This window comes from Psammomys obesus, unplaced genomic scaffold (genome assembly GCF_907164565.1).
Source record: "Psammomys obesus unplaced genomic scaffold, mPsaObe1.curated_primary_1811, whole genome shotgun sequence".
In the NCBI taxonomy this organism is placed as follows: domain Eukaryota; kingdom Metazoa; phylum Chordata; class Mammalia; order Rodentia; family Muridae; genus Psammomys; species Psammomys obesus.
In genome coordinates, this window is record NW_026596079.1 from 2,883,303 (window position 1) to 2,896,489 (window position 13,187).

Below are 13,187 nucleotides of genomic sequence, written 5' to 3' on the forward strand. Positions count from 1 at the left end.
GGCCTTCCACCCACTGTCCACTGCTTTCCCTACAGGGCGCCCTTCTCCAGGGTCAACTGTCAGCCTTCCTCGATGGCTTCTTCCAACACAGTGAGACAGTAGTGGTGGGCATGATGGGCATGGTGTCGGATGTACTGCACCGCCTGGGCACACAGGGCACAGGTGCCCAGAGCCTCAGCATCGCTACCAACGCCAGCTGTTTCTTTGATAACGTGAGCATAGAGACAGGCATGACTGGGCATGCTCCCCTGGGCCCACCCCACACTTCCCTGTGCCTCAGGACCCCTTCTGCCCTCTTCCTGCACCTGACACCAAACCCAAAGGAACTGCCAAGCTGTGAGTCCTCAGGTGCACCAGATCTGGCCAAGTGACCACCAGGTAGTTCTCAGCCCCTCCTCACGGCTGAAGAGTGCCAAGACTCACTTGTTCAACCCCTCTGTGTCCTGGCCTACTACACATCACTCATAGGCAGTGTCCAAAATGACTGCCCCCTCCCAATGAGGAAACGGAGACCAAGTCACCCAGCTGCCTTCATGGTCCTGGCTGTCAGGGTAACAGTGGGTACCAGAGTATGGCCTGAGGCCTTGTCTGAAGGAAGGCCTGACCCTCTTCTGAATCCAAGGGAGGAGAGACAACCTTACCCTGGGTCCCTAAGCCTGACTGGGAAGCACTGGAACCTCTCTAAGTCCCTGCCTCATAGGAGCAGGACAATATTCGAGCAGCCGCTATAGCACTGTTTGGGGATCTGGTAGCAACGATGACAGACAGGGAGTTGAACGGCCTGCGGTCCCAAGTATGCCAGAGTATGGTGCCTTTGCTCCTGCACCTGAAGGACCAGTGTCCAGCTGTTGTCATGGTCAGTGTCAACCTACAAGCCTTTCATCTTGGGCAAAGGGACAGGGCAGCCAGCCTGGTTGCCTGAGGGTAGAACAGAGGGTAGTGGCAGGAGAGGCTGGCACCCACAGGCCTCCCCAGATCCCTGTCCTCTTCCCATGCACTCCCTCCCATATGTGGCCAGCCACAGCTGTGGGATCTACCCGCCATAGCAGAGCATGGTAGGACACGGACCCACAGCGTACCTGATGATACACAGACAGTGCCCTCCTTATTGCACTCCTCCACTCTCTGGACTCCCTGTCACAGGGGGAGGGGACAAAAGCAGCCAGCTCCCCAACAAACTAAGACAGAGCTAGGTACCTCCCTACCTTCCACAGGGCACTATGAGCCTTGGGTTGGGGCAGCTTCCCAGACACCACCACACCTGGCAGCTGAGACGCTCACTGCAGCTGCGGTCTTGGGAGTGAAAACCCCGGGCAGTGGGTGACCCCCTCCTCCGGCTGTCTCCGCAGCAGGCCAAGTTCACTTTCTACCGCTGTGCTGTGTTGCTCCGTTGGCAGCCACGGCACACCCTGTTCTGCTCGCTGGCCTGGGAGACGGGCCTCAGCGCCCGCCACTTCCTCTGGACCTGCCTGGTGAGGGACAAGGGTGCAGGGTCAAGTAGTGGGGGCCTGAGGTAGCTGCACCGCCCCCACACACACACACGGACTGTCCTTACCGGGGAAGTGAGGCTGGCAGCGGGAGGGGTCAACAGTCTCCGAGGGCCCTGGCAGTGACAGACAAGCTCTCCCCTGGCCAGATGACCCAGAGCCAGGAGGAGTTCAGCATCCACCTGTCGCAGGCCATCAACTACCTGCACAGCCACCAGCACCGCATCAAGACCTGGGCAGCTCTTTTTATAGGTGGGCAACATGGGCCAGTCTTGGAATCCTCGTTCACCCTGCCCACCCATAAAGCAGGTGGGGAGGAGGGCCTGGGGCTGAGCAGCCTCCACCCAATAGCCATGGCTCTCCTTCCATCTTTCACAGGGTACACCGCCTGCTACCAACCCCAGGCCATGTCACAGATGATAAATGACATGGACACCGAGCTGCTATTCTCCAGTAAGTGGCCCACACCCTCGGCCTGTCTCCATACCTGCCATCTTTCTGAAGCATGCCACCTCAGATGGTGGCACAGACAGGAACCCAGACCCCCTGAGTAGACCCCACCCCACCAGGGCACTCCACGCTGGCCAATGGATGAAAAGCACCCTCTTAGACTCCTACCCATATAGAACTGGAGTGGGGGTTGGGGCGTTGCTCCTAGGCCAGGATAACCTCTGACTTGTCCTTTCTCTCCTGCAGCTTTTAAAGACCTCAAAAAAGACCCAGAACCCAGCATCCGGGAATTTGCCACCAGACAGCTGCCATTACTTCAGGAGGTGTCAAGCAGACCCAAGAAGTGACTTGGAGCCATCCTCCCCATCTCTACCCTCAGAACAGCCCTGTCCCTACCCTGTCCACAGAGCTTGATTCTATAACATTTTTCCATTTGAAAGAAAAATCTAGACTCAAAAAGTTGGAGTAGCCGCCAGCTTCCTGCCCGCCACCTGGAAGCCCTCTTCCGTGGCCAAAGCCAAGTCCTTAGAAGATACTAGGAAGGCTCGGGGTCACAGACGGGAACAGACAAGGATGGGCAGGGCAGAGACAAACTGCAAGATCTGTGGTAGACTCTGCTAATGACAGCTCAGGGATGGGAAAACTGCACATGATCAAAGCCCAGGCCATAATATGCACAGCTGAGCAGGCCATTCAGTGGGAGTGGGGCCTGAGAGGAAAGTCTGCAGCATCCCTAGGTGAGAGGTTTGCAGGGGCTGTGGAGCAGGTGGATGTGAAAGGCAGCCTAGCAGGCCTCTCTACCCCAGGGCAGGCTCTTCCTCCAGGGCAGGGCCCATCAGCCAGCCCCAGACAAAGCTCCATGGTAGGCCCCTCAAGTTTGCAAGAGTCCAGAAGAGGGGCCTGAGACTCCCTGAGGTTACCCTCCCCCAATCCCTTCTCAGGCAGAACCCTTCCCCCTCAGTCTCAGTCCCTAAGGGTAGAGTTTAGGGGACCTCACCACAGCCTGTCTCCTTTCCTCAGCTAAGGGAAGAGCCAGCCCACTGCTCAGAACTTGTGAGCAGGACAATGAGGCCCCAAACAGGCCCATGTCACCCAAGCATACCCTTTACCCCACCCTGCTGCCCTGACCCTGTCCTCCTCCTCCTCTGAGCAATAGAGGTCATTTCCTAGGCCAGTGGCCACTGTGGCCAAATCTCAGCCCACCACCCCTCACTGGTTGCATGGGGGCAAAGGGTGGACACCATTGAAAGTTCCAAGTGGCCCCCACTCTGTCCCTCAGAGGTAACACAGCCTCACCTTCTAATGTTCCAATCCCCAAACTGTGACCAGTCCAAGCTGCTGATGCTCAGCGCTGATGTGTCAAGAATTTGTAAAAACAAGGCAGGGTGCAGAGCATTACATGGCCACCAGAGGGTGCCAGAGAGGCAGGCAGCAGGAGGACGGACACAGGACAGCAGAGAGATGGGGACCACAGCTTCCCAGGATCCGCACCCCACTCCTCAGCTTTGCACCACTCTTCACACACATCCACAGCTCCTGATTTATTGCCTTGAGAGTCCAGAGCACCCGGTAACAAAGGTGCCGAAAAAAGGTGAGGGTGAGGGCGGCGCCGCTGAGGCACTGGGCCCAGTGGTTAAAAACACCCACCTGCAATCCACAGGCCAGGGAGCAGGCCTGGTCAGGGGGGTGGAGGGGTGGGACAGGACTGGCAGGAGGTTCAGGGACAGCCTCAAAAAGACAGCCGTGGGCACAGACAGGGACAGAGCAGGAACGCACACAGCCATTGGACTCCTCAGACGCAGATGCAATGAGGCACAGGAGTAAAGGGTACACAGGGCCAGGACCTGTGCTACATGACGCAGCACCTGGTCTTGTGCGTGTGTGGGTCTTTGAACCGCAGTCTCTGCTTAGGCCGGTACTTCTCCAGGTAGGTAAGCTGCTTGCTGTTGATGGCCCCACGGCGCTTCCTGAAGACAAGGACAGGATGGGGGGGGGGGGGGGGTCATAAACCCTGGCTTTGGGCACCTTGCCTGCTCCAGGGAGCTCCAGACTCTTCGGGCCAGTAGGACTGAAGCAGGCCCTTTCTTGTCCTTATCTGTGCGACCTTGAGTGGACAGACTCAGAGGAGGCAGGCTAAACGGGGGCTCTGGGAGAAAGCTGGGTGGCCTGGGCTTCGTGCAGGCTAGGGAGCACAGCTCATCCTAGCCAGCTGGCACCTCCTCGGTGCTGTGCCAAGGTACAGAGAACCTCGAGAGTGTGTTTGGTGTAGTTCTTCAGGTTGTATACTAGTCTTCATATCCCAAGCTCCCCTAAGGACACCCGCAGGCCAGTGGGCCCACGTTACTACGGCCGTACAGGGCCTGCCCCAGGGAGAAAAGACATGGCTGTGCCTATTTCAGGTAGCACAAAGGTGTCCACCTATCCACAGTGGATATGTCACATACTTGCACACACATGTGCCTCAGGCTAGGGGTGCAGCGTCAACTTGGAAGTTCCTGCCCAGATGATCAGGAAGATGGGGGCTCCTCCAGGGAGGCCACCATACCCCAAGGAAATACTGGCCCTGGGAACATAAAGGGGGGACTTCACAAGGAACAGCTACAGAAGTGAAAGGTGAGGGGCAAGGAGAGGCCGTGGTGACAGCCCGGGCCCCGCCCAGCTGTCAGGACCCACCACAGATCCCCAAGTGCCACCCACCCGCCCGCGCACACAGGCTACTCACTGCCGGATGAACTGGATGGCATCCTCATACTTCATCCCGCTCTCGATGAGGGCGAGCGCCACGAGCACGGGAGCCCTGCGGGAACAAGCACAGCTGAGGTCGGCTGAGACCCGGCACCCCTTCTCACCCCTGCCTCATGCCACCTGACAGAGACACAGGGCATGAGGGATGGACTACTGCCCCAGGCCCGTCCCCGATTCCCTCAGCTGCCCGTGGAAGGCGCAGACTCTAGACGGCTGTCTGCTCTAGTCCGCTCCTCCCGCCCCTCCTGTGCAACATGAGGGGATACAGACCACCTCTCTGAGTCTAAGCACCTAGAAAAAGAGCTATGAGCATACTGGCTATTGAGTCCAGCCTCCATCTCCCCTGCAATAGGGGTGTGTGCATGGGGCAGGGAGGGGTGCTTCCCTGACTGGCCAGCATGTTTTTGAGGCAGCTCTTTTCTTCATGAGGCGCAATGACTGGATCATAGCAGGAAGCCCTCCCTGCCAGGCTGTGAAGGACCTTGCCTGGGAACCCCTGGGGCCTTACACATAGTGGATGTGGCCCACATTCAAATGCACGAAGCAAAACAGTTAGGCCATGGAAGCACAAGCTGAGGTCCCAGCAGCGGGCAGTGAGCCCCACCTGTCACTCACCTTCCCAGACCCGCCACGCAGTGCACAGCTACGCAGCTGCCTGGGTCATTGTAGAACTTGGCCTTCAGCAGACTCAGCCAGTCCTCCACCACCTTTCCAGGAGGGGGCGCTCCGTCATCAAAGGGCCAGTCCTGAAGAGGAAGAGGCTTGAGAGCCTGCCCTCCCGATGTTAGCTTTCCTTCCCCTGTCCCTTAGAGTTCTAGGTGGGAGGGTGAGGCTAGCCCACATGGAGAAGGCTCCAGCCCAGGGTGAACCGGGGCGCGGTGTGGGGAAGAGAGGGATGGAACCCATCTACCGGCCCAGACTTGGACCTGTTGGTACCAACAGGTGAACTAACATAGGTCTGCAGGAGCTAAATGATGGAGGGCGGCTCTTGGGGTCTCTGTACCTCCAAACAGAGCAGCTCCTGGAGGCCACCAGTTTACACGGGTGGCCTGAGTCTGACCCAAGTCCCTCCTGTGGCTGAGGAAGGGAGATCTGTTAACCTTGCACTAAGGGATGCTGACACACCTTCGTCTCATGCTCACCCCCCTCCCCCAAACATCCACACTATGGGTGGCTCGAGGCTCAGAATGGCCTTTGAGATCTCACAGCAGGGAAGAGTCACATAGGATTCCTCCCAGGCCTGGGAGACCCAAAGTTCTTCCTTCCTCTGCCAACTGCCAGGGAGTGGATATGAGACCCCATCGACACAGGGCCCTCACGAGGGAGGCAACCTAGGGTCACTCTGCTGCTGAGGACAGGGCACTGGGACCTCAGCACAGTCAGTCAGGGTCTGCCGCCCGAGGCCTGACTCATCCAGGCTCTGCATGGAGAAGAGAGGCCTTGTTCCAGGACACTGCAATAGGCCAGATTAGAGGTGGCCTCTATGGCTGGCTCTCCTCTGACCCTCCAAGCACCATGCCCACTTCCTTTATGCCCCTCCTCCCCTTAGCTGAGGCCCCAGGGTTGAGAAGCCAAGGAAACAGCAGCTAGGATCCCTACCCATGGCCTCTGCACAGGTTCTCCTAGGACCCACTGCTGCCAGGAGACAGGCTCCCATGGGCAAGCAATGAGAGGCTGAAGGGGGGCCCCTGGGAGCCACAGAGGAGCCAGGCAGGCACCTGCTAAGCCCCACCTCATCTATACGAAAGGGTCTCCATGGGCTGTCATGGTCTCTAGGGCTGTCAGGGCTCAAGCCTCAACCCATACTGCCAAATACACCCAGTAGGTGGAAAATCAACACAACTCAGGGAATGCCTGCCTCTCTCCGGGTGAGCCCTTCCACCTCTTGCCGTGGTCTCAGAGAATGTCTGACTCCAAGACTCAGTTGTTCCAAAAAGGAAACACAAGAGGCTACAGGATGCCAATGGACTTGGAGCGCCTGGTAGGACCCACAGGCCCCAATCCAGACAAGCCAAGTGCTGGGATGCTATGACCAACAGCATCAAGCATGCGCCACCTCACCTCAGGGCGAGGCTGGGTAATGGGTGCAGTCGGAGGTGACTTCTTCAGAGTCATCTGTTCCACATACCAGAACAGACACAGATAGCCCAGGATGGATCTGGCGGCAGAGAGGCCTCAAATTCACAGTGAAGGGCCCCAAATCTACTGCCCAGCCCCTGCTTGTGGCAGCCACAAGTGCCCAGAGCCACACACGCCCCTCACCACAACAGTGATGCCATCCTTCTCCAGAGGTGTCTTGTCATAGGTCACTTCGCACACACGCACCACAGTGGTAGCCCCGTACTTCTTCAGGTCCTGGGGTGGAGAGAGGGAAAGGCCGGGAAATTCAGAAGCCAGAGCTGGCTCCAGAGCCCAGAGCTCTGCCCATGCTGAGTCCCCACAGGCCTGTCCCTCTGGAACTCCTAAACAGAGCTGTGTCCCCTCAAGCTGCCTCCCCTGAGACAAGTGGACTCCATAAATCAGCAGGTGGGCTTGGATGCTTAGTGACTAGCAGGGTAGCCTCTGCTGGTGCTTCCGGGTCACCTGTCCCACCTGGAGAATCGAAGGAGCCCACCCTCGTTCACTAAAGCGCCCAGCTCAACCTCTGTGATTCAACCCCCTCCTGTCCCTCACACCTGTGCAGCACCCAAGACAATGGGTCTTGGTAGCAAAGCCTGGCTCTCCAGATAAAGCCACTCAGTCCCCAGCAGAGTGGCCTGGGCCTCAGGTAGCCTCCTTGCATCTGCACAATCCCCCACCCCCTTCCTGGGGATGGGTGGGTCCCACATAGTCCCTTTGGAGTCTCCAGCAAGCGGACCTCAGGAGCTGGAACCTCAGTGAGCTGGGTGGCACCACTCAGACACCACTGAGGAAGCCCCATTCCTACAGAGACAAGTTCACCCAGCTAACAGCCAACATGGGGTATTTATACCCACAGCCACAAGCAGGGCCAACCCCCACCTACCTGCTCCCAGTGGGTATTTTGGGAGTGGTGAGGAATGACTAGGTCTCGCTAGCCATGTGATGGGAACAGCAGACACTATTCTGAGAGTGCAAGAAAAATGAGGGAGTGTCCACCTCAAAGACCATGGGGACCTTGTAGGAGAAAGCCACCATCAGCTCAGGACTCAGTCCCAGCCGTGCTCACGTCCTGAGCCCTCATCATGTCTGATCCCTCACCCTAGTTGTGTACTGAGCCTTGACTTTAGTCATGAAGCCCTCACCCTGGTCACCCTGAGCCCTTGTCCTGGTCACTTACAGTGCTTTTTATCTAGTCCCTCGTCAAGCCCTGATGTCATCTCAAGGTTCTCAACTGAGAGAGGAGCAGACTCCCCTAGCAGAGCACCCACCTATGTGTCCAGGGCCCAGGTTCCCTGACTTGGGGTGCCCATTGCCTTCCTCAATGCAGTCTTTCCTGTTTTGATGCCCAAAGGCCCACGGGACTTAGCTCATGCCCCAGAGAAGCCACACAAGTCCATCCCACAAACTGCCCAGCACACAGCTGCAGGCTGTGCAAGCAGCTCCAGGTCTGCAGCAAGGAGCCCAGCACAGGGTCCCCAGAGAGGCCATACTGACAGCCCTCAACTCTTTCCCCCACACAGGCTCTGAAAAAAATACCTAGTCACATCTGGGGATAGAGTAAGGGTGGCTACAGACAACAAACATCTGTAGACTCTTCACAGGTCACCTCCCCAGGCTGCAGTGGCCACTCTCCTTTCCCTAAGGCTTCCTAGCACCTGAGCTTGTGGGCTGGACTAGCCTTGAGGTAGCCCTCCCAACCCATCTTCCATGTGCCTGCCTCCAAGCCATTTCCCCACCAGCCCTTGCCTCATCACCCTCTCTCTTGCTCGGTTTCTGCACAGGCCAAGGTCACCCAGGACCTGGACAACTGCAGCCTAGGCAATGTCCAGTGCCCACAAGCCTGAATGCTGCCAGCCCTCCAGGAAAGCCAGCTGACCATCAGCACCCATCGCACCCTGAGCCAGGCAAGACACCCACCCAGCCCCGAAAGCCCACTCACCTCGATGAAAGTGCTGAGCGTGGCGTTGCTGGGGTTGTGCGTGATGAGGAAACGCATGTTTCGGTAGCTCACCTCCACAGGCGCGGGCCTGTTCATGCGGGCCATGCCTCCCCCGGGGACCCAGAGAGGACTGGCCAGCAAGGGCTGCGCGGGGGGTCCCCCAGCCCCCCACACCAAGTCCAGTGAGATCCCCGTGCTTGTCCAAAAAGAAAAGACTTCTTAAAACCTCACCCCCACAACCCGCACAAATATTGTGCAAATACTTGGGAGACAGAGAGGAAGCTGCCTGGTGGTGGATAATTCCAAAAAAACCCAATTGTTAAAAAAGAGAGAGAGAGAGAGAGAGAGAGAAAGAGGCAAACAACCCCCTCCTCCAGCAAGATTGGCAGTTCCAAAGTCCTGTCTCTCAGAGTGGAGTAGTTACAAGGAGACAAAAATAAAAATAACAACAACCCAAAAAACCGAGCAAAGAAAACTTCAAGTTGATGGCTCTGGCCTCGGAGCAGTGTCCTCTATGGGGCCGTCGCTGGGGACACCCTCTCTGCATAGGTGGATAGAGGAGAGTCCCCTTTGCTCAGAGCTGGACTCCAGCACTCAGGACCAAAGGGAAAATGAACTTGAACTCAACCAGCTCTGGCGGCCCTGGGCCGTGGTGGGCAGGCAGCCTCTGATCCGGGCGTCTGTCACGTTACCCCATCAGGGAACGGCAAGTCCTGGAGAGGGGCAGCGGGCTCAGGCAGCAGTGCTGGCCTCTGGCCTGACAGCAGAGGCCATTGGGAGGCAAGGGCAATGGTGAGGGCCAGAGGGGCGCAGGCCTCCTCAGCAGCAGCACCCACGATGTTGGGAACGGCAGTAGTCAGAGCTGCCCTCCTGGGGCTCCTCCATCAATCTCACACTGGTCTTCAGAAGGCACAGTCTACGGGAGGAGAGAAAGAAATGGGAGGTCCTCCTTGGGCCTTAGATTCTCCATGTGAAAACAGAACAACAGACAGCTCCTGCCGGGACTGTCCCAGACCCCAGGGGTGACAGGAGAGCTACACACAGCCACCAAGATAGGGTGAAGAGGGTATCAAGTCTCACCCCATAAGCATGGACACCCCACAAGCAGAGTACACCTACAACAACAGACGCCAAGTCTCGGAGCCTGGTCCTCCATCTCAAAGCCCATGAGAGCAACGGTCCTTCTCTTGGGACTGCTGGCCACAGCACAAAATAAAGCTCAGATCGTCCTGCAAAGGCAGGTCTCGGGGACAATGGGTACCGCCAGAGGACAGGGGCACGAGTGGCCTTAATAGCTGCCCCCTCAGGTTTCCTGAAATCTCCACCCGAAGCCACTACTTACTGGGTGGGACTTGCCAGGCACTGGAGGTAAACAAGATATTCTGCCCTGCAGGAGACCACAGGCCAAAGGGCCAGCCGCCAGGCTCATGCCAAGGAGGTGACAGCACAGGTGGCCAGGAAGAGGATCACGCCGTGACAGGGCCCTGGGGAAGGACACTACTGGAGGGCATCAGTCTCAACCCTTTCGCCCATCTTCCCCTCTCCAAATCTACCAGCTTCAAGGGCTCAAAAGAGCAGCTGGCTCCCTGCCACCCCCTGGAGGGACTGGGAGACCTTGGGCATGTCACTGGCCTCCCTGGACCTAGTTCCCACCTATCCAGTAAGGGGTGAACAAAATGTCACCACAGTCCCTTGGGCTATGACCCAGTGGTTAGCAGAGCCTGAGCCCCTGGATTCAGCCCATACCCCACCCAGCATTCCTCTTTCCAAAGGAAGGTCCCTCCTGGACCCCATCTGGAAGAGTTCTGCCCATTCCACTCACCTCCCTGCCTCTGCCCCAATGCCCACTTCTCCAGCTGCCCACCAAGCAAACCAGACCCTTGGAGCCTCAGCCTGGCTATAGGAAGGACCCAGCATAGGACCCTGGACTCTGGTCCCAAGCTGTGGGCACAGGCCCCACCGCCCAAGGCTCAGCTGTGCCAGACAGCGCAGACTCACCACCTTCTATGCCTGGGAACAGCTCGGCACTCCACTCGGAGTCAGTGCCACGGCTCGCAGCTAGTCCCTGCCGCCATTCTGGCAGGGGTAAGATAGAGGGGCGCTTTTGGAGGAGGGTGCAAAAAAGGAGTCCTATGCCCGCTTTGATAGGTCAGGTTCTCAACCCCTGTGCACACAGAGCCACGACTAGCCTGGTGTAAGCAAGGAGAGCCTTCTCGGATGCTCTGACACAAACACCTGGGCCTCCTGGGGGAGGCATCCCATGTGTGTGCACTGCAATGCGTGTGTGTGTGTGTGTGTGTGTGTGTGTGTGTGTAGAAGAAAAGAAGAGAAGGCCCCAGGAAGCTACGGCAGGGGCAACAGCCTCGGCCTAGTTCTGCTACCCATAGTTACAGACTGGCTGTGTGGGCAAAGGAACCCTGAACCTACCATGTTTCCCCACCACTCCCCCAGGCCTAAGAGGATGGAGGCCAGGAATCCAGGGTCACCAGGCTGAACTGCATCTTATAATGTTTGCATAGCCCACTGGGTCACACCCCCTAAGACAGGGCAAAGGAGCATGCTCACAGCATGCCTCTCTCACTTTTACCCAGGCTCAACCACATGGTGGCGAGCCCCCAAAAGGAGGGTTTCTCTGCATTAACAGCCCTGGCTCCTGGAACTCACTCTAGACTAGGCCCACCGCGAACTCACAGAGATCCACCTGCCTCTGCCTCCTCAGCCCTACGATTAAAGGCGTCACATTACTTCTAGAGGATTAAGAAGCTGGACACATTACTTCTAGAGGATTAAGAAACCCAGAGAACAAGGGAGAGGGTGGCGCCAGAGCTCTTCCTCAGGGGTACCTACTGCACCCCAGCAGGCCTGACCCAAGGCTTGTGCGCCCACCCACCAACCACCTACACCCCTATCCCAGCAGCTCTGAGTGAGCGGAAGCAGATCTCACCTTGCTCGCCACCGTGGGTTCAAGCCCTCAAACAAGCCACACCCTCACCATCCCTCATGCCTATGGATCCTAATAAGGCCTGGGCCCTTCCTCCGACTGGCCCTTCTCTATCCCTGCCCAGCCTCCTCTAGCAGTACCCTAAGTCCTCAGCTGCTCCCAGAACCCGCATGTTTTTCAAGACCCATTTTTGTCCCTGTTTGCCACAAGAGGACATGGGCCAGAGGGGCGTGGAAGGATCTTCTCTGGACCCTGGCCAGCTCTGGCCTTCCAGCAACACGGGTTTTCTCAACATTGCGTCTAATAATTGGGAACACTTGAACCCCAGGGAAAAAGAAGACTCAGAGGTTCACATAGGCCCCACCCTCGAGTGCTGGAGTGGGAGTGCGGCTAGTTTCAGGACGGACTTAAATGGGACCCTGTGTGACACTCAGGGTCTGGGGTTCTCAGTTCAGGACTCTGTACCGTCACGACAGGTAAGGCCGTTCTGTGGGTGGGCTGGGGACCCCCAAGGGCCAGTAGTAGGGTGTGGTGAGGGCGCACAGCTCCCGGACCTCAGCGGGGCTTCCCACCCAGCCCGCCGCGGAGCCGCCATCCCGCGCAGAGCCCCTGCCAGTAGGATTAGGGTTCGGGAGTGTCCTCGAGGCCGGTCCCCGCCGCCCGCAGCCCGGCTCACCCGCGCCCGCAGGCGTGCGGCCGCCTCCATGCGCCGGCCGGCCGGGCCGGGACCCGCGCGCGCCCTCCGCAGCGGCGCCGGCTCCGGGCGGATGCTGGGCGGCCCGCGGCCCAGCTATTTATAGCGCCCAGCGTCACGTGGGGGGCGGTGACCGGCGGGCGACCCGACTCATAGCGGCTCCCGCACCTGCTGCCTAAAGATAGCGCGCTGGCCGGGCAAACAAAGACACGGCCAGCAGAGGAAGAGGAAGGAGGAAGGGGGTGGGGGGACCAGAGCCGACCCGCCAGCTATTCCCTCTGCATCCTACTGGGCAGGAGACGTCACTCTGCAGAGGGGCCACCGGCCTGGAGGAACCCTTCCAGCTCTCCAGCTTCGTATGCATTTACTGAGCAGCTACTGTGTGCTAGGTACCACTAGCCCTCACTTCACCTTAAGAGCCACCACTCCCAGCCTACAGCTGAAGACACTGACGCACTGAACCTAGGCAAACTCGAGTCTCGCAGGAGACTGGAGCTCATCTCCAAGGCAACTGACACCCACCCAGCTCTCCTGAAGTCTTCCAGAAGGATCTTCTCCTGGGCTGCACTGCTTCCACAGCCAGGACAGAGTCCTGTGCAGGAACCCTGCGCTCCCCAGCCCAAGAATGGAGACAGATGTCAGTCTCCACCTGCCCCAGTGGCTGCATAACCCTGACAGCCTTCTGGAGCAGGGCTTGTTGGGCTCCTGCTCACAGAATCCCCAGAGGCCTTGCCTTGCTGGGAACCCAGCTGCAAACCTAGCTCCCAGACAGACGCCTGGCCCTTTAATCAATGGTTGGTGCTGGGGGAG

The 13,187-nt window shown here is 58.2% G+C and overlaps 2 protein-coding genes across 2 annotated transcripts in view; one reads left to right on the plus strand and one right to left on the minus strand.

The window, feature by feature from the left end:
• LOC129690806 (maestro heat-like repeat family member 5) overlaps positions 1 to 2,343 on the plus strand; it is a 65,219-nt gene extending 62,876 nt beyond the window's left edge. The window contains exons 25-30 of the mRNA XM_055626656.1: positions 36 to 212; positions 701 to 856; positions 1,350 to 1,472; positions 1,637 to 1,739; positions 1,866 to 1,940; positions 2,184 to 2,343. Of these exons, the coding sequence (XP_055482631.1) occupies positions 36 to 212; positions 701 to 856; positions 1,350 to 1,472; positions 1,637 to 1,739; positions 1,866 to 1,940; positions 2,184 to 2,284 (735 nt within the window). The 3' untranslated portion in view covers positions 2,285 to 2,343. The remainder of the gene's footprint in view (positions 1 to 35; positions 213 to 700; positions 857 to 1,349; positions 1,473 to 1,636; positions 1,740 to 1,865; positions 1,941 to 2,183) is intronic.
• Positions 2,344 to 3,465: 1,122 nt separating this feature from the next.
• Ptp4a3 (protein tyrosine phosphatase 4A3) lies at positions 3,466 to 12,417 on the minus strand. The gene is made up of 6 exons (XM_055626782.1): positions 12,360 to 12,417; positions 8,743 to 9,658; positions 6,945 to 7,037; positions 5,298 to 5,428; positions 4,660 to 4,734; positions 3,466 to 3,904 (listed from the first exon to the last, which is right to left on the minus strand). Exons 2-6 carry the CDS (start codon positions 8,845 to 8,847, stop codon positions 3,787 to 3,789), a joined length of 522 nt encoding a protein of 173 aa, XP_055482757.1. The 5' UTR covers positions 8,848 to 9,658; positions 12,360 to 12,417; the 3' UTR covers positions 3,466 to 3,786.
• Between the last annotated feature and the right edge of the window lie 770 nt (positions 12,418 to 13,187).